This window comes from Mastigoproctus giganteus, chromosome 8, assembly GCF_048544385.1.
Source record: "Mastigoproctus giganteus isolate SK-2022 chromosome 8, ASM4854438v1, whole genome shotgun sequence".
Lineage (NCBI taxonomy): Eukaryota > Metazoa > Arthropoda > Arachnida > Uropygi > Thelyphonidae > Mastigoproctus > Mastigoproctus giganteus.
This window is the reverse complement of record NC_143582.1, coordinates 5,989,575-6,011,453: the sequence shown is the minus strand read 5'-3', so window position 1 is coordinate 6,011,453 and position 21,879 is coordinate 5,989,575. Positions and strand designations below refer to the sequence as shown.

Sequence of the window (21,879 nt, the reverse complement as noted above, 5' to 3'; positions counted from 1 at the left end):
TTAAATAGCTAAATTACTTAAAACAGCAGAACTACAGGATTGGTTCTGGAAATGCAGTCATGTCTAATGAAAAAAAAATATCGGTATTCATCCCAAGTAATGCATTACACCTCGAGCACTTATGTCAATTTAAGGAAGGGTTTGTTGGTACCAGGTGATTATTTTTTTTATTTTAAGGTTAATGGAAACAGAACCATTTCCTATAATGTTATTCTCACTCACACAGAATTCACTGCCTTCTGATGGATAAGTTTGCCACAGACTAAATTTTGCTGTCCAACTATTCAGAAGGTGGATCTTGTTGCAGTTGGGGGAGCATGAGCCAGATACTGAATGACAGTTGAAAATGGCATGACGTGCTACATTAGAGCAGAATATTAATTTGGTAGATAGGATGAGTGGTTCCTGTTCTGATTAGAGGCGGGAGTCTACCCTGTGAAACCTGCATCTTCTGAAGAACCTCACGATGCCCTCCAGATTCCTCTTCCACTAACAGGTGATTCAGAGCATTTGTTGAGGAGACTACTGAAGCTTTTTGGGCAGGCTTGTTTTTTTTTTTTTTTTTGTTAGTTGTTGGCGCATCGGCTTCTGTGCCCATAATGTACCTCCCAAGGTTTTTGCAGTACTTTGATCCAAGCCCAAGGCGGGATTCGAATCCACGACCTTTGGGTTACCAGGCAGGCACTTTACCCACCTGGCTAGCCCGGTCAGCGGTCAGGCTTGTATCAGAGAAATTGGTGCTCAGGTGGAGGGTTAGACCACTACGAAAAGCCTGTGGACTGCATTGTAGTTGCTTCCTCAATTGATGACTATAATGTTGTCTGGTTTGTATTTGCAGGTACTGTATGTGGAGACTGATTCAGGTATTCCCTTTACTGTTAACTGCTATACTTTGGGACTGTTCAGGTTTGAGAAGAGTTGACTTTTTTCATTGTGACCACAATTCCTGGTTTAGACTTCTGCTTCCTGGATTGGACTTCTACACATTTTAAATATTTATGGTGGACCTACAAGTGTCAGTTGTATCCTTGGAGATCATCACAACCCTATGTTGGGATTTTACATTGTCAGATACCTTCATGGTATTGGATTGTGATATGGACATCACATTGAGAATGAACTGACCCTCTACAAGGGAATCTGAGATTATTGTACATCAACATTGTTCAGTGGTGTACAGCATTGTACCACTGAACAATGTTGAACAATAAATAATAAAAAAATAATAATAATACCATGTGTGCATAGGATATTGTAATTTATTTGGTGATCTGAGTTGAAATTCTTTCAACAGAACAGTTCTAGAGCAGCACATGGTGTTTTTCTTTGATCTACTGGAATTTTGTTTTTAGGGACAAAGGTAATTATTCATTGTATAAAGCCTTGGTGAGGTTACATTAATATCGATATTAAGATGAGCCATATGGTGCAAGTTAACCCTAGGTTTTTGCTGCACTGGCCAAAAAAAAAAAAATTAATTAATAATAAATAAACTGCCCATATTTGATTCTCTCATTATGCTAGTGTCTGTCCAGCTGAGCTTTGAATTTCCCCTAGCCTCTACCACCTATGGAGGTAATTTATTCCTGTAATAGCAAATATTGTATACAGGTTTGGAACCCTCACTCAGGGAGCCTGTAGATCTGCTGGAAAAAGGTGCAGTGAATAGTAACATAGATATCGATATAAGGAAGTGCAGTATAAAAGCAAGAAGTTTGGTTTGAAGATAAATATGAAGAAAACACAAAACTTATCAGACTAAAGAAAATTATGGCTGATGGACAAGAACTAGAAGAAGTGTAAAGGTATGTCTACCTTGGACATTTCAGCAGATGGAAACTGAACATTGCATAAAATTGGGATGGCAAGCATTTGGAAAGCTTAATATAGTCTTGAAGACAAAATTGTCACTGTCTCAAAAAAAAGTTTTTGATCAGTGAAACATGGATGTTGAATGCTAAAGCTTTACAAGGGCTTCACACATAAAGAAGTATAGAGCGCTGAATTTTAAAAATAACCAAAAGAGACCAAAACACATGTTCATGGATGTGCCAACAAACCAAGGTCTGGGACATCATTGAAAGAACAAAGTGCTTAAAATAGAAATGGGCAGGTCACATATCAAGAAGAACTGATGATAGATAGACCAAAATAATTTTGAAATGGATACCACTTGACTCTAAACACCCAAGAAAAAGACCAAAGATGAGGTGAATCAATGAAATTTTGAAATTTGCTGGTGTATAATGGCAACAGAGAGCACAAGACTGCAGTTGCTGGAAATGTGTTCAGGAGGCCTTCATCCTGGTGAATATACTTCTTTTATCATTTGCTAGTCCTGAGATCAAAATGGTCTGCATTGGGTACATTGAGTGAAGTATTTAGGGGCTTGAAAGACTTTAGCAAATTAAATAATGAGTTATCTTTTTCTTTTGCAAGTAGCTAAAACTAGAGGTAACTATCCATATGCACTTAAATTATTGAAGAATATGTATAGACTGGATATAAGAAAATTTTCTTTTACCCAAACAGTTAATTATTTGAATGTGTAATCTTGTCGAATTAAAGAACTTGTTCAAAATTTTTGTTTATTTTTTAAATCAGGCACTTAATTCCATGTTTTTGTGTAATTTTAAATGATTTATTGACACCCAAAATTAGGGTATTAAAAGTTATTGCCTGCCAAGGTCAAAAAAAAAATTGCATATGCCCATTCCATTTAAAATTGCATAAAAATGCAGTCAAGTGTCTAATTAAGAAAAAAAAAACAAAAGAATTCAATATTCTTCCTAAGTAATGTGTTACACCTAGACACTTATGTAAATTTAAGGGAGGGTTGTTTGGTACCAGGTGTTTTTTTATATTAAGGTTAATGATGAACAAGCCTTGTATTATATAACTCCTAAAAAAAAAATTATGCAGTTGGCCATCAAAAATTAATTCTGCAAGACAAATCACTATTTGACTTATGGCATATTGCAAGATCTTTTGAAAATATGGATTATTGACTTTATTTTGGAGAGTATGACTGTGAAGTCTGTACATTTACAGTCACTTTTTTATGTAATCAGTTTTTAACCATTTACAGAGTATATGTGTACATAATCTTTATTTTTTGGTGTGTGTGTGTGCGTGCGCTCTGGCGAGTACACGTATTTTTTGAGCTCATTTCAAGTGGGTTTAAAGTACCACATACTTTAGCTTTGAAAATTGGAGGAGGAGAGCATACTTGTGAGCAAATTTTGTTTGATTTGAGTTTAAAAAAGCCAAAACTTTCTGGAATTGAGATCCAGAAGTTGATGAAATTAAATTAAGTGATAAATAGATGTAGAGGATATTACTATATAAAAAAAAAATTATAGCTGTGGGTTTTTACAAATTTAGGCTTTTTACAAATTTAGGCTTGATGTAGCCTAGTGGTCAGGAGCGCGAGTACAGTAGCACATGCTCTTTGAGTGGACTGGGGTTCAAGCCCGTGACTGCTAAATACGATTAGCATTTGTATTGATTGATTTATTGTAAACTCCAGTGACCTGGTGGTCATGTCAGAGTATAAACAAGAACATTTTTATGATTTAAATTTTTTTTTTATTATTATTATTAAGGAAAGTTTTGAGGTGTTTTTAATGAATTTTTAAAAAAAATTGATTCGATTCATTGACAGTAATTGTATTCTAATCTTCAGCACTAGATCAAAATAACAATTTAATGTTTAAAGCATTTATGTACAAAGTTTTAAAATTTTAAAAATTTCCATAAAACTTTAATCCTCGAAGAAAAAATAAATAACAACTTTACTCCTGAAAAAGTCATAGACTTCTAAATGGAGTTAGAAATGTTTATTCATTTCAATTTGGGTTTTGTTTTTTTGATCGCTTAAAATTTTATGGAAGAAGTTACTACTGTTTTAATCATCTGTTGCTTTTTTTTCCCCCTGTATTAGCCACACAGACCAAGACCAGATGGGAAGAGGCATAAAAAAGTTCGTCAACCACATAATACAAGAGAAAGGTATCGACAGATGGCTACAGCCCAAGAATTTATTGATAAGACAGCCAATTATCCTAGAGATCCATATGGAACAATTGTTCCACGGTCATCCAGCCATGGTGGTAATGCAATAGATGTAATTAACCAGGAGCATATGATGAGGCCAAGTAGTTTAGAATTGTCTAACATGTCATATCTGACTAATGACAGTGCTATCTGCAATAGTCCACATGATTACCCTCCACCTCCATATTCTGAGGATAATTCTCACTTACATCAGCAGCAATATCTTCCTCCTCCACCCTATGGTATAGGTTCACCTGAACATAGGGTCTCTTCAAATTCTGGTACCCCAACACGACAGAGTAATCGTTACGTATCCTCAAGACCTTCACAGCCACCTCCAGCACCTCCACTCTGCAATTCATCTGGATCAAGTGGAACTTCTACACCAACTATAAATGCTGGAACTCCTTCTAGTGGAGCAGGAAGGTGCCGTGCTCCCAGTCATTCAAGAGACACTTTACCCCCTCCACCTCCTCCACCTGAAGCTGTTATGACTAATGGTATATATAATAGTCATATGTCTTCTTTGTATCTCTCTCAGAAAGCAGCAGTTTCAGGTCCAAATACACCAAATCACACTTTCCAACAAGGTACAAGATCTCGTCATAATACCCCAACTCATCATCCTCATTTGTTAAATCATCTTCCCAATTCTCACAGGGACCATACTCCACCATTAGAAGTAGTTGGACTCACACCTGATGGTTTAGATCTTCCACCTCCTCCACCTATTCCTGATATGGTGCCAAATGAAGAGCATAATCCTCCATCACCACCACCACCTCCACCTCCAGCTGTAAATGGTCCTACTAACTTACCGCCTCCACCACCTCCCATGCCACTTCCTCCTGATACTGTTGACGAACCAGGTTTGTCTAGAATAAGGGATACCAGAATTCAAGAAGCAGTTTCCCTGTCTTCAGAATCACCTAATATCTCCTCACTTAAAACAAATGATACAAATGATTCAAAGACTAGAACAGCTATGCCTGGAGGTGCAAGAAGTGACCTACTAGCTGCTATAAGAGAAGGTATGGTTTATACGTTTTATTTGAAAATGTTTTTCTAACTTTCAGTTTTCAGCCACCCTAACCTAACACAATATATATATTTTTTCAAATGATGAACATTTTTATCATGGATAATTCATATATATTTTTTTCTCATTTAGTCTTGATTTGTGTTATTTATACTATCAAAGATATTTTACCATAACAAAGGTATGGTAAAATATCTTTGATAATTCCTAGGCAAATCAGGTCCTCCTTGGATAATTCAGTTTCACACTGACTGGTGACCCTACCCAAATAAACTTTCTCAGAAGTATTAAGAGAGCTGGCTAAAACATATCAAGTCCTCTTGTTTTCTTTATAATTTCTATTTTTGGACTCCTCAGTATTAATACCATCAAAAGTTTTAAACTTAGTTGGTGCCATAAAGTTAGCAGTGTCATAAAATTAACAAATCTCAGTAACTGGACTATCTATCCTTCATTTCTTCCTATACATATATATATATATATTTTTTTTTTTCTTCTCTACAAGTGCTCACTAATTGAGAATAGAATTCTATATCATGTAAACAGTATCAGCCAGAGACTGTGTAGTGTCATTTAGTTCAATAATAAAGTTAGTTAGATTTCATGGAAGAAGTGGTCACTCTTGTTTGATGCAGCAATTTTGAATAGCGTTTATTTTTGTTTACTTTCTCTCTATCTCTAAAATTTTCTATAAAGTTAATGTGTTGCAAACATATTAACTTTATAGAATATGGCAGAAATCATCAAAGAAATAGAGAAAAGTATGCAAAAGAAGTGCAATATAACCAAGAGGTTTGGCTACAATCTCTTTGAGAGGGTGATCTGGTCATGGAAGAGAACAGTCGGTGGATTTTTGGCTGCTGTAAAAGGATAAGTAGTTTCGATATTTTATCGTATTCTTCGTTAATTAACATACTACATTGTGTTCTACAAAGATATTAAAAATAGGTAAATAGGTTTAGTGATGCCTCCATAGCCAGGTGGGCAGGAGCAGAAGTGCGTACCACATGCTTCTTGATTAGACCGGGGTTTGAGCCTGTGACCACCAAATACGGAGGATGCGGAAAGGTCAGGAAATGACCACCGCATATCCCCGAAGCAATATGGCCTTAGTTGCTAATGCTCCTAAAAACCAAATAACAAATAAACATAAACAGGTTTAGTAGCATTCGTTAGTTTCTTTTTTTGAATTTAACTAGTGATTTTTGGAAGTTACGACTCACTGGTGTTGGTGCCGATATTGTTGAACTAGCCGCCATATTTTAGTCGATAAGAAATAGCATAAGGTATAACATAAAACTCGATAGCATAATACGTAACACTGTATTGGGAATCTGTTAGCTTAGTGTAGTATTATCAATTAATCAAAAATATTTATTAATCTTACTAAATTTGCTGATGCTATCGAGACAGTGTTAGGTGGGTCGGAAAACTGCTAGCTTGGGGGGGGATACACAGACTAAAAGGTTAACAGTGGGCAGAGGCAAAAGTGATTCTTGAACTGCTTCTATTAGAATGATCAGTAGCCTGGAAAGCAAGTTAATGGAGATTTCCAGGACTGCTGGTAGTCATAGTGGAACAAATAAATACATGGGCTGTTAGGATAACTAAGAGCAGAAACAGGTGCATATATACTTGCATATACACCAATGCTAGGGGTATAGTTAATAAATTTGATGAGCTTGAAGTGCTAGTCAAGACATCAAAGGCAGATATTGTTGGGATATCAGAGATGTGTCACACAGATATAAGCAGTGCAAAATTGAAATTTGAGGAGCACAATGTGTACAGAAAGAATAGACAGGACAGGAAGGGAGGAGGGGTTATGCTGTTAGTTAAGAAACACACAAAATCTACGGAAGTGCATCCAATCGATGTTGGTGGACAATGCAGTGTTGAGTCTGTTTGGTGTTTGGAAAGGAAAAATGAGAGTAGGTGTGTGTTATAGGCCTAATGAATCTGATGAGTAATGAGAAGTCGTGCAGAAAAATAGTGGTCTAGTAAATCAGAATGTCTTATAATGGGGGATTTTAACTTTCCAGATATCGACTGGAACTTGTGGGTTGGTCACTCACACACTAGCAAGACTTTTGTGGATTTATTGGATGACTGTTTTCTACAGCAACATGTTCGAGAGGCAACCATAGGGAATAATACTCTTTATCTGATTATCAGCAGTGATTATTCATACGTTAAGAATTTGCAGATAAAGGAACCACTGGGTGACAGTGATCACAATATACTGATGTGGGAATTACTTAAAGATGTAACTACCATCAAGGCTAAAGGGAAGGGCTTTTGCTTTTGTAAAGGTGCTACAGGGGTGTCACACAGTTTTTAAATTCTGTACAGCGGGATCAACAGATGATGTTACCAACATTAAATTCTAAATGGGAAGCCTTCAGGGACTTAATTTTGGAGGCTTCTAGGCTTTTCATTCCAACTACGAAATACTATTCAAGGTTTAAGCCTAAATGGATGTCAGATGACCTAATGAGGCTCGTGGCAGAGAAGAAATGTATGGGATGCATATAACGTATCGTGATACAGAAGCCTATGGCAGGTATAAACTAGTCTGTAATCATGTCACAAAAGAAGTAGGCAGGCGAAGGCAGATTATGTGAAATCCTTGGCAAAGGATGCAAAAGAATAACAGCAAAGAGTTCTTTACTTATGTAAACTCTAGAAGTAAAGGGATGAATCAGATTGGATCACTTAACATAGATGGGTTCACTTAATGATCATGCTCAGGTAGCTGATAAACAATGAGTATTTTGCATCTACATTCACACATGAGGAGTTATTCAATGAGGGGGAGTGCCAGAAGTTTATCAAACTAACAGGGAGTTAAGTGATTTTGTAATAACTGAGAGCACAGTGGAGGAGAAATTGAAGTTAAACAAAAAAAGGCACCTTGTGTGGATGGGACTGTCCAGTTATATTAAAGGAGGCAGCAGAGGAAGTAAACAAACCCTTAGCCATAATTATGAGAGCTTCCTTGGACTTAGGGGAGGTCCCCATGGACTGGAGGTGTGAAAAGTATCACCAATTCACAACGGTGGTTCAAAAGGTGACACAGGTAACTATAGACCTGTTAGTTTAACTTGTGTTCTGGAGAAAATAATGGAATCACTGGTTAAAGAAGCATTACAGGATCATCTAGACAAGACTGCAGTAATAGTTAAGACATAGCATGGGTTTGTTAAAGGGAGGTCTTCTCTGTCCAATTTGATTGGATACTATGATGTGGTCATAAAGAAACTGAATGCCAAAAATAATTTTGATATCATATGCTTGGATTTCAGGAGAACTTTTGATACTGTTTCACATGGAAGACTGCTGTACAAATTGGAGAGGTATGGCATTAAGGGTAAGTTGCTACAATGGATAAAGGGATTGTTGAGTGGGAGACGACAGAGAGTGGTAATCAGTGGACTCTGCCCTTCGTGGATAAATGTTATTAGTGGAGTTCCCCAGGGTTCAGTGTTGAGCCCATTGTTGTTTTGTTTATTTATCAATGATATTAATGAAGGTATATCAGGTTTAATGTCCAAGTTTGCAGATGTTACAAAGGTTGGCAGGCTTGTTAACGACAGTAAAGACAGTATGCTACTCCAACTGGATCTAGATAAGTTGGGAAAATGGACTGAGAAGTGGCAACTGAAGTTTAACATTGACAAATGCAAAGTACTGCATATGGGTAGCAATAACCGAAGAGACTGGGGTGGTACTACACTCAGGGAAGTGGAAAATGAAAAAGACCTGGGGATAATTGTGCAGGCAAATATGAAGTTCACTGAGCAGTGCAGAGGGGCTGCCAGGGCAGGTCATGGAGTCTTGTCAATGATATATAGGAATTTTGCTAGCAGGGACAGGGAGGTGATTATCCCATTATGCAAGGCAGTGGTCAGGCCACACCTAGAGTACTGTGTACAGGTCTGGAGGCCTCATTTTAGGAAGGATGTAGAGTTGCTAGAACGAATACAAAGAAGGGCAACAAGATTGGTGAGGGGTACAAAGGGGTGCTCTTACCAAGAAGGGCTTAAGTTCTTCAAATTGCAGCACCTGTGAGGTGATCTGATTGAGGTGTATAAGGTCTTGAATGGGTTTGAGCAAGGTGAATGCAGATGGGATTCTTCTTCTTGCTCAGATTAAGAACCTGAGGGGGCATAGATTCAAATTGAGGAAAGACAGTTATAGAATAGATGTTCGGAAATTTGCCTTTAGCCAGTGGGTAGTTGATTGGTGGAACAGACTTACATCTTTTGTTGTGGAAGTTGATAGGCAAAATAAATTTAAGGCTGAGCTGGACTGGATTTGGAAAGATTGGAGGGGTGAAATGGGAGGTTTTTTATTTTTATTTTTGATGATGCTGCATAAGCTTGCTTTCTTGCATTGTATACCTCTACTAATGCTGATATCAGTGATAATGTACTGCCCACTGGCCAGTACATTATCAATATTGAAAAATAAAAGCAAGATTTTGTAAAGCTGTAGTGGACCTGTAACTCAGAAAAGACTTCATGATACTAACAATGAAAATATTGGCAATTGTGTTTTTACATGGTTCAAACAAGCAAAAGCTGATAACATCTCATTATTGGGAACTTTCTCCAAGCTGAATCTGAATCACATGGAAAACAGTTTGTATTGAAAACTTAATGAAGTGTGGGTGGCATGCTGGTTTCCAGAAAAACCATAAGTCACTTTTAAGTAGATCTATGGAAGCTTCAGTAAATAGTAACAAATGTGAAAGATGAATGCACAAAGTGCCAGGTTTTATTCAAAATTATCACCACGGTGGAGCTTTTAATATAAACAAAAACAGTTTTTTTGTGTATCATACAAAATATTCAAAAGTTTGAATGCATTCTAAAGTGAGTAGTGTACTAGAGGAAAGAGGGAGCAATGAAATAGTTACACTGTTGGGAGCTAACATCAGTAGATCAGAAAAATTTGCTGGTACTCCTTATTGGTAAATCACCAAAACCAAGATGTTTTAATGTAATTAAATCTTGACAAGTGGACTCCAATTCAAATAAATTAGGGGGCAACCTTTGGAACTGTTTGAAAAATTTCTGTGCCATCATTTCATAAACAGATGACAGCACAGAAAAACTATGTGAATATTGAAGAAAATTTGGCCGTTGCTGATGAGTTTATTGATGATAAGGTAATGTTACTCCCAAAGGAAAAGTAAATGAGGAAAGTTACTCCCAAAGGAATAAAGGAGATGGAATTCTTCAAAGGAATAAAGAAAATGAAAATAGAAATAAGATTACTGCGAAGTAAGGAAAAGCTTCTGACTTTACAGAAGCACTGGCAGTGTTATATTGAATGACAAGGAAGATGCTTCAGTTTAATTTTACTATTGATGATATTATTACTTTTGTGAAATGTGAGGAGAAAAAAAGCAAAAGAACACAGTATGATTTTTTTCTTTTGGAATTGCAATAATTGTTTCTGGTTGTTCATAAGTTATTATAAGGATCAATAATTTAATACATTTAGGTTGTTTGTTGTACCTCAATTAAAAACTCATCTGAGATAATTCAATATTTTTGGCGGGGCTCTTCAAGTTCAAATTATCGAAGTTTTGATGTACAGGAAGGTTTTTGTCAACTACACTCAGGTGTAATAATGCATGGCACATCACTCGCCAGCATTTTCATCAATAACATGTTGCAAGTGCAGAAAATGGCATTCAGTGGCACCTGATAATTTCACGAGCGCGTTGTATTCTTTTAACTGCAAATTAGAAATAAAAATTTTAAATTATTCCAATTGTCTAAACTAATCAGATGTAATAGTTTCATTAAGCCATGTCATAATTAGTGGCAACGTCAGTTATGGTAGCACTTAGAATTGATATTCTCAGTAAAGTGTATCATCAAGTCCTTTTCAATTTATAAATGCCAGTTAAACTTTTTTTATTTTTTATGCCCTACAATTCTTGGTGATGGGTATTCAGTTCTCATTAGCTAAAACAGGAGACACCCAGCTGTCAGCCATAAAAGCCAGTGACAGGTAACATCAGCTACACTATGCAATCATTCATGTGAGATTACCAGTAAACTTTTTTTTTTGTTGCAATACTCTTGTTACAAGTCTAGATTGAGGGAAGAGACCCAGCTATGTAAGTTACGGTGGGTGAAAAAAAACAAAAGCTAACATCAGCTCTGTTGCATAATAAATCATGGCAAATCTATTGGCAAGGATTTTTAGTCATAAATGAGAGTGGCTTTTGATTCTTCTTGCCCTCGTTTCTTGCTTTCATTAACCTAACTTAATTAAATTTTTACATCCAGTTAGGCGGGTAAAATGGGAATAAGTTAATGAAATTTTTATTTCTAAATTTGCGGTCAAAAGAAGTTTGTTTGCTCAAACTATCATCAGAGCTGATCACAAGAAAATGCTGCTGAGTAACGTACCATGCTGCATTTTGTTCTAAGTACACTCCTTAAAAAATATTCTGTAATTCTTGTACAGGGCTATAATCACGTTTAATATTCCTAGCCTGCAAATTGAAGATAATGGAATGCATTTTTTTTTTTTTTTTTTTTTTGGCAAGGGGACAGGTGGAGGGATGCTTATTCTTCTGATCCTGACCTCTGTGTATGCCTCTGTCATATGCTCCCTTACATATATTCCTGTTGTATGTGCCTCCGTACAACAATGCATGATGGGTGGTATGTGGCTCATTTTATCTCTCTCTCTCTCTTTCTCTTTATGTACCTCATCAGTGGCCTAAATTAGAATGAATTACAGGAACAGTTGAGATACTTAGTCTAATCAAGACCTAAATTAAACTAAGAATAGACATATTTTCTCGATACATTGTTTAGGCCTTCAAAAATTCTTTCCTACTCTCCAGCCACATTTCCCACCTAGCTGTAACCTTCAAGAACAATCTGATCTTTCCTTTCAGTATTTAAAGTTTTAACAAATGACTGATAACCATTGAGCAAACTGGAAATGAATGTACAAAATACTGATGTAACTGTTACTGTACAGTTTTCTATTTTGATATTTTAATTTATGGTTTTGGATCATAAATTAAATATCAGAACCCTAATTCATCAGTAATTTAATTTTTTGCAGCTGTAAATGGTGTGGAAGTTTCAGAATGTTGGCCAGACAGGTATTATATTTTTAAAATGAATATGAAATGGCATTGCAAACAAAGGAAGAAAAAAGCAGTCTTCTTTAATTTTAATTTTTTTTTTTTTTTTGCAGCACATTTTTTCATGTATTTGTGGATGGAAAGGAGACCCTTTCTGGTGTTTTCTTCAACAAATTTTAATTTTTGGCATTTCCTTTAAAAACTGTTTTCAATTTTGATTTTTATCATATTTAGAAGCATTTTTTTCTTTATGTAAATTTAATTCCATAATTAAATTTACATAAAGAAAAAAATTTAAAAAAAGAAGAAGATAAATCATAAAACCATGATTTATCTTCTTCTTTTTTTTTTTTTTTATATATATATTTTCATTTTATTATAATTATTTTAGATTCTATAGTTCCAACTAAATGCACTCCAGCCACAAATTTATTTCCACAATTTTTAAAAATAGAAATGATAGCATTTATTCAACGGCATCAGTAATTCTAAAATTCACCTCTTTTGTACATGCAGCACTGAAGTGTGTGTGTCTTTCGCATGTGCGTCTGAGGAATTGACTTTTTTTTTTTTTTTTTATGTAAACCCCAAACACGAGAGGTATTAGAACCTATTGGCGCCTCCGTAGCCAGGTGGGAAGGAGCAGTAATGCGTATCACATGCTTCTTGATTAGACCGGGGTTCGAGTCCATCACCACCAAATATGGAAGATGCGGAAAGGTCAGGGAATGACCACCGCATATCCTGGAGCAATATGGCCTTAGTTGCTAATGCTCCTAAAAACCAAAACAACAACAACAAAATTAGAACCTATAGTACTTCTTAGTACCGTGCTTGGGTTGAAGGTTGAGAAGACGAAAGAAGATATTTGTTGACATTGGACTTGAACTTTTGTAGACTGTAATTTTCAGGAAATTAGCATTAGTAGAGGCATTTGATGCAAGAAAGCAAGCATATGCAGCATCAGCCAAAAAAAATAAAAAAAATTTAAAAAAAATAAAAATAAATAAATAAATAAATAAAAAATAACCACTTCCACTTTACCCCTCTGTTCGTTCGAAATACCTGTCCAGCTGAGCCTTAAACTTATTTAGGCTATCAACTTCCACGACAAGGGTTGGAAGTCTGTTCCACCAACCAACCACCCACTGGCTAAAGGCAAATTTCCTCACGTCTATCCTACATCTGTCTTTCCTCAATTTGAATTTATGCCCTCTCAGCTGATTATTCTGAGCAAGAGTAAGAATCCCATCAGCATTGAGCATGCTCAAACCATTCAAGGCTTTATACACGTCTATCAGATCACTTCGCTGGTGCCTAGTCTCCAGACACTGTAATTTGCAAAACTTAAGCCTTTCTTTGTAAGAGCACCCCTTTGTTCCATTCACCAATCTTGTTGCCCTTCTCTGTACTTGTTCCAGCAACCCTACATCCTTCTTGAAATGAGGCCTTCAGACCTGTATACAGTACTCTAGGTGTGGCCTGACCATTGCCTTATACAAGGGAATAATCACCTCCTTATCCCTGCTAGAAAAATTCCTATATATCATCGACAATACACCATGAGCTACTCTTGCAGCCCGTCTGCACTGCTCAGAAAACTTCATATCTGCCTGCACAACCACCCCCAGGTCCCTTTCATTCTCTACCACTGTCAGTGTAGTACCACAGAGTTGATACGTTGCTCTGGGGTTGCTGTTTCCCATATGTAGTACTTTACATTTGTCAATGTTAAACTTCATTTGCCACCTCTCAGCTCATCTGCTCAACCTTTCCAGATCCTGTTGCAGTAGCATAGTGTCAGTAGTGTCCTTGACAACCCTGCCAACCTTCGTATCATCTGCAAACTTGGACATTAAGCTTGATATACCATCATCAATATCATTTATAAATACAGAAAACAACAATGGACCCAACACTGAACCCTGAGGAACTCCACTAATAACATTAGTCCACGATGAGCAGTGTCCACTGATTACCACTCTCTGTCTTCTCCCCCTCAACCACCCCTTTATCCATAGCAGCAATTTGCCTCCAATGCCATACTGCTCCAATTTGTGCAGCAGTCTTCCATGTGCAACAGTATCAAAAGCCTTTCTAAAATCCAAGTATATAATATCAAAGTTATTCCCTGCATCCAGTTCTTTTGTGACTGCATCATAGTATTCAATCAAATTGGTCAGGCAAGACTTCCCCTTAACAAAACCATGCTGTCTCAGCTATAACTGAAGTCTTGTCTAGATGATCCTGCAGCGCTTCTTTAACCAGTGCCTCCATTAATTTTCCGGGAACAGAAGTTAAACTAACAGGTCTACAATTACTTGTGTCGCCCTTTGATCCTCCTTTGTGAATTGGGGTCACATGGGTACTTCCCCTGAGTCCAAGGAAGCTCTCATAATTATGGCTAAGGGTTTGCTTACTTCCTTTGCTGCCTCCTTTAATATAACTGGATAGATCCCATCCACCCCAGGTGCCTTTCTTGTATTTATCTTCAACAATTTCTCCTCCACTTTACTCTCAGTTATTACAAGATTCTCTAGCTTACTGCCAGATGTGAATACACCTGGCATTCCCCTCACTGAATAACTCCTCATGTGTGAATGTCGATGCAAAATATTCATTTAGTTTGTTAGCTACCTGAGCAGGATCATCAACAGTTGACCCATCGATATCAAGTTGACCAATCTGATTCATCCCCTTCCTTCTAGAGTTTACATAAGTAAAGAACTCTTTGCTGTTTTTCTTTGCATCCCTTGCCAAAGATTTCTCGTAATCTGCCTTCGCCTGCCTAACCTCCTTTGTAACTTGGTTACAGATCAACTTGTATCTATCATAGGCTTCTGTGTCACGTGTTAATTTGTATGTATCCCATGCATTTTTCTTCTCTGCAATATGTCTCATTAGTTCATCTGACATCCACTTAGGCCTAAACCCTAAACAATATTTCTTAGTTGGTATGTAAAGCCTAGTAGCTTCCAAGATAAGTTCTTTGAATGCTTCCCATTTTGAATTTGCTGTTGGTAACATCGTCAGTTGGTCCCACTGTATAGAATTTAAATACTGTCTCAGTCCATCGTAGTCGCCTTTATGAAAGCAATAACCCTTCCCTTTACCCCTAATGGTAGTTACCTCTTTGATTAAATCGCACTTCAGCACACTGTGATCACTGCCACCTAGTGGTTCATTTACCTGCATATTCTTAATGCATGAAGAATCACTACTGATAATCAAATCAAGAGTATTACTCCCTCTAGTTGCCTCCCGAACATGCTAATATAGAAAACAATCATCCGATAAATCCACAAAAGCCTTGCTAGTGTGTGAGTGAGCAGCCCCCAAATTCCAGTCAGTATCTGGGAAATTAAAATCCCCCATTATAAGACACTCTGATTTACTGGCCCACTCTATTTCCCTGTACAATTTCTTATTATACTCATCGGAGTCATTAGGCCTATAGCACACTCCTACTCTCAATTTTGATCTCCCAATGCTTATGTCACACCAAACTGACTCGACACTGCACTGTCCAGCAATGTCAACTGGCTTCACTTCCTTGGATTTTATGTATTTCTTAACTAATAGCATAACCCCTCCTCCCTTCTTATCCTGTCTATCCCTTCTGTAGACATTGTACTCCCCAAATTCCAGTTCTGCATTCCTTATATCTGTGTGACACCACGTCTCTGAAATTCCCACAATATCTGCCTTTGATGTTTTGAGCAATACCTCAAATTCATCAAATTTATTTACTAAACTCCTAGCATTGGTGTACACGCAAGTATACATGCACCTGTTCTTTTTCTTAGCTACCCTACACAACCCATGTGTTTACTTGTACTGCAATGATTCCCAGCAGTCTCTGAAATATCCTGCATCTTATTTTCCAGGCTGCGGCTCATTCCAATAGAAGCAGTGCAAGAATCACTTTCACCTCTGCCAGTGGCTACTGTTAATCTTTTAGTCCTTGTATCCCCCCCCCCCCCAATCTAGCAGTTTTCCAACCCACCTAACACTGCTTCGATAGCATCAGCAAACATTCTTGCACCCTTTCTATTTAAGTGTATCCAATCCCTGTAGAAGCAGTGTCTCCTGTTAACAAGTACAGACTAGGCTGAAAAAAATTCTACCCCTTGAGCCTTGCACAATCTTTCCAGGGCCGAATTGATCGACAGAGCTCTCATTATATACTCCCTCCTATCGAATGAAGGAAGGTTGTTCCAGAAAACGGCAGTTGAATGAATAAACGAGGAAGATGAAAAGTTGGTTCTGTGAGTTTGAAGTTGGACAGTAAATGGATGTTGGCTGGTGGCAGCACGTGTTCGGACTGTTTTGAAAGAGAGAGCAGGAATTATAGAAGCCAATTCAGAAGAACAGTGCCCATGGAAGTATCCGTAGAAGAGGCATGCGGCAGAAACAGTATGTCTATGAGACAGCGAGTGGAGAGAGACTGTTAGAGATGAATCATTAATTAATCTAACTGCCCTCTTCTGAATGGAATCAAGCAGCCTAAGAGAGGTTTTGGGGGCACCACCCCAGATGTGGGAACAATATTCTATGGCAGGGCAGATTTGCGATTTATACAGAGTGAGCAGCTGTTTGGAAGAAAAGTAATGTTGAGAGCAAAAGAGAAAACAAAGTTTTTTAGATGCAGAAGAAGCATTATTTGTAATGTGCTTGTGCCAAGAGAGATTAGAAGTCAGGGTAATCCCCAAAAGAGATATATCATTTTGCCTAGAAATCGGAGTGTCACTAAAGATAAGCATAGGAGCAGAAGAATCCTTTTTGTGAGATATAAGACAAGACTGAGTTTTAGAAGGGTTGAAATCAACTAAGTTGTCTTTGCCCCACTGGAGAATTACCTGAAGATTGGAATTTAAGGAATTGGTAGCGGATTTTTGAGAAGTTGAAGCTGATTTAGCAGGACAAGGTTTCTCAAAATGGAAAGTAGAATGCAATGTGCTATCATCGGCAAAACTATGGATAGGATTTCCAGTCAATGGAAGAAGGTCATTAATATACAAGAGAAAAAGAGTTGGGGAAACAACTGAACCTTGGGGGACACCGGCATTAGTAGAGAAGTTAGAAGACAGAGAGCCATCTACTATCACCCTCAGTGAGCAATCAGAGAGAAAACTGGATAACCAATTGCTAAAAACAGTTGGCAAACCATAAGATGGAAGCTTGTTTAGAAGACCTTTATGCCAAACACGATCGAAAGCCTTTGAGATGTCAAGAGCAACTACTTGTGTTTCACTGAACCTTTCCATTGAATTAGTCCATAAATGGGTAACATAAGCCAGAATATCACCAGTGGATCGACACTGACGGGATCCATTCTGGCGATCGTTGATCAGATGGAAGGGTTCTAGGTAGTTTAAGAGTTGGCGGTTAATTGATTTCTCCATTACCTTTGAAAGAGTAGAAGTAATTGCAATGGGATAATAATTGGAAGGTTTGTTATTTTTTGATTTTAGGAGCATTAGCAACTAAGGCCATATTGCTCCGGGGATATGCGGTGGTCATTCCCTGACTTTTCTGCATCCTCCGTATTTGGTGGGCACGGGCTCGAACCCCAGTCTAATCAAGAAGCGTGTGCTACGCACTGCTGCTCCTGCCCACCTGGCTATGGAGGCGCCTATAATTGGAAGGGAGAGATTTGTCACCCTTTTTTGGAACTGGCTGGATATGAGCAAATTTCCAAGCAGAAGGAAAAACACTTTTGGAATAAGAAAGTGAAAAAAGGCGGCAAAGAATAGGAGTAAGTTCAGGGGCACAGGTTTTGAGAACAAGTGGAGAAATACCACCGGAACATGAAGCTTTGTTAGCATCAAGATTCGTCAAAATCCTTCTGACATCCTTTTGACAGAAGACCACAGGAGGCATTGAATGGAGTGTGTTGCGAATTGTGGGAGGTGTTTTACCAAGATCATTAATACATGAGGTGGAAGAAAAATGGGATGCTAGCAGGTCAGCTTTATCCTTGGCTGAAGTGACAACAGAACCATCTGGTTTGGACAGAGGTGGGAGCAGAGATGGGCAAAAGTTGCGGCCAATAGCTTTGGCAAGAGACCAGAATGCTCGGCTACCATTAGGGCAAGAAGCAAGTTTTCTACTCTTAGCCTGTTCAAACTCTAGTTTGGAATGATTAATAACTGCTTTACAATTGCGAGCTTTGGTGTAGGCAGAAAATGAAACCGAAGAATTAGAAACAAGCCAATTACGATATGCAACATTCTTCTCTTGAACAGCCTTAGCACATTTATTGGAAAACCAAGGTTTATTTAAAGGCGATATTTTTAAAGTGGAGTGTGGGATAAAGGATTCCATTCCTGCAAGAATAATTTCACTGACACAATCTGAGCAAACGTTGATATCAGAAGTTTTGAAACAGTAATCCGACCAAGGAAAAGAAGAAAAGAAGTCTCGCAGGTCATCCCATTTTGCATTCTTGTAATGCCAAACAACACGAGGTTGGGAATAGCCATGAGATAAAGGTTCCATTGAAGGAGAGACAATCACCAAGTTGTGATCTGAAGTGCCTAAAGGACCTCTCACTTCGGCCGTGTACTTAGAAGGGTTGTTTTTGAGAAAAAAATCAAGCGTATTGGCTGTATGATTAGAATTGTCTGGTATCCTTGGAAAATACATACTTTTTAATTTTTTCGAGGTCACTTCAAGTACATTTCTTATAATGTTTTTTTATGAACGGTCTTGAATTCTCCCAGAAAGTGTTACTTTACCTGTGTTTCTAACTAATTGTAGACACAGTTTATAATAGATGGCAACCTTTATAATAGACGGCAACCCGAAAATGGATTTAAATCAAGTAAAGAGGAAATCATGCCTATCAGCCATCATTTTCTAATTTTAGCTTAAAAAAAGAAGAAAATCTTTGGGATTCAGAGGCAAGAGTTGATGAACTTGAATCAGATGATGATAAATATATGTAGAAGGTAGTATAACATTAAAAAAAGAAGTATTGAGATGTTTTTTCTCCCCCTTTCAATTCTCTTTGATTTTTGAAATAATTTCACTTTAATATTGGCCAGCCAGGTAAAAACTGAAACAAATTAATATTTAGAAGCAATATATACAAAGTTTTCTTCTTATGAATTTTGAAAACTCATAAAGCGAAAACTTTAATGCCATAATGCAAGATTATAGCATTAAATAGCTATTTTGTGAATCTGATTAGGAGATACTGGCTTTTAGTTAGCTACTGGCCTGTAGTCAGGCAGCTTTGAAGTGAGCTGAAGTATTAACATTAATAGAGGCATCTGATGCAAGAAAGCAAGCTTATGCAGCATCAGCCAAAAAAAAAAAAAAAAACCACTCCCATTTCACCCCTCCGTTCGTTCGGAATACCTGTCCAACTGAACGTTAAATTTATTTAGGCTATCAACTTCCACAACAAGGGATGGAAGTCTGTTCCACCAACCAACTACCCGCTGGCTAATGGCAAATTTCCGCACATCTATCCTACATCTGTCTTCCCTCAATTTGAATTTATGCCTTCTCAGGTGATTGTTCTGAGCAAGAGGAAGAATCCCATTGGCATTGAGCATGCTCAAACCATTCAAGGCTTTATACACCTCAATCAGATCACCTTGCAGGTGCCTAGTCTTCAGACACTGTAATCTGCAAAACTTAAGCCTTTCTTTGTAAGAGCAACCCTTCGTTCCATTCACTAATCCTGTTGCCCTTCTCTGTACTCATTCCAACAGTTCTACATCCTTCTTAAAGTGAGGCCTCCAGACCTGTATACAGTACTCAAGGTGTAGCCTGACCATTGCCTTATACAAGGGAATAATCACCTCCTTATCCCTGCTAGAAAAATTCCTGTGTATCATTGACAAGACACCATGAGCTACTCTTGCAGCCCATCTGCACTGCTCAGAAAACTTCATATCTGCTTGCACAATTACTCCCAGGTCCTTTTCATTCTCTACCACTGTCAGTGTAGTACCACAGAGTTGATACATTGCTGTGGGGTTACCGTTTCCCGTATGTAGTGCATGTCATCACAATCTTGGGCCCTGGTGTGATATTAACTTATTTTTTTTATTTGACTTTTAATTTTTCTGTCTTGAAGAGATTATGAGTGTTTCCTTCCCTAGCTTCGCCATCTGAATCATATGACAGTGATTTTCAAACATTTGTATCACACTCATAATTAAAAGATGTTATACATGTCATATTTGTAATGCAACTAAAAAGTAATTGCATTGAATATCATTTTAGTGGAATTTTTCTGATCTCATCAGTCTGTTCATAAATATTTTGAATTTGAAGTACTTTCAACTTGACTTATAATTTGCATTAAAACAACTAGAACAGTAGTGTTCTACCACATTCGTGTATATATATCAAGGCAATTTACCTGGCTGTTTTTTTTTTTTTATAAAAATCTCAAGCATGAGAGGTATTAGAACCTATAGTATTTAGTACCGTGCATGGGTTGAAGGTTGAGAAGATGAAAGAAGATACTTGTTGACATTAGACATGAATTTCTGTAGATTGTAATTTTCAAGAAATATGTGGAAGAAGAAAAGTTGGTTGTGTGAGTTTAAAGTTGGACAGTATAAGGATGTTGACTGATTGTGGCATGTGTTTGAACTGATTTGGAAGAGAGAGTGGGAATTATAAAGCCAATTCAGAAGAATAGTACCCATGGAATCCCATGAAGTATCTATAGAAAAGGCATGCAGCAGAAACAAAACATCTATGAGACAGAGAGTGTGCAGAGACTGTTAGAGATCAGTCGTTAATTAACCTAACTTCCTTCTTCCCTCCTCTAACTTTCCCACACACTATCTTTTGAATAAGGATAGTGTGTGGAAGGTCAAAATTAAAAGCATCAGAACAATAGACAAAGCAAAGTAGCAAAATAGAAAGATGGAAAATTTAAAAGGTGTTCAAGGTAGTAGTGAACATTAATTTAATCTCCCTATCGTACCACCACTTAAAGATGCTGCAGTTAGTCCTTTTGGGAAGGTTTGAACTTGCCCTTGTTCTGTAAGTATTGTCAGTCGGGGTCCAGTGTGATTAGTTGAAAGGATTCCATTAAGGGTAAAAAAAGTATGAGAAAAATAAAGTGAAAAACTGCGTAATGATTGGGTCTGTATAAATTAGTTAGTGGGGATATGTAAATTAGAGGGAAGTATATGGGGCAGCGTTTCTCAACCATTTCGTTGTCATAACACACTTTTAAAGGCACTAAAATTTTGCGGCACACTACAATCACTATTATACTCATATATATTACATACATATATATATATATAATATGTTTATAATATATATATATATATATATATATATTATAATATACATATACATATTCGCAAACTGGAAGTTATTTCTGTTAGGTATACTTAATAATACACTTATTATTTGTTTTAAATGCTTTGAATGTATGCAATTCACGTATGCTCTTTTTAAAAGAGCATACATGAATTGCAGGAAATTTAAAAGAAAAAAATTATTTAAAGAACAAACACGAAATTTTAAAAGAATATGTAAACAATCAACATATTTTGTAGGTGGTAGATGACTTTCATCAACCGGTGAAATACCACCACTTTGCTTATTGGAGGCTTGAAGTGGTGAAACCCATGTTTAGTCTCTAGAGCAAAGTTTCCGGCATCCCCTCCCCCCCATA

The 21,879-nt window shown here is 37.2% G+C and overlaps 1 protein-coding gene across 1 annotated transcript in view; it reads left to right on the top strand.

The window, feature by feature from the left end:
* LOC150081223 (uncharacterized) overlaps positions 1-21,879 on the top strand; it is a 162,167-nt gene that overhangs the window by 67,861 nt on the left and 72,427 nt on the right. The window contains exon 5 of the mRNA XM_090378899.1: positions 3,944-5,087. Within this exon, the coding sequence (XP_090235025.1) occupies positions 3,944-5,087 (1,144 nt within the window). The remainder of the gene's footprint in view (positions 1-3,943; positions 5,088-21,879) is intronic.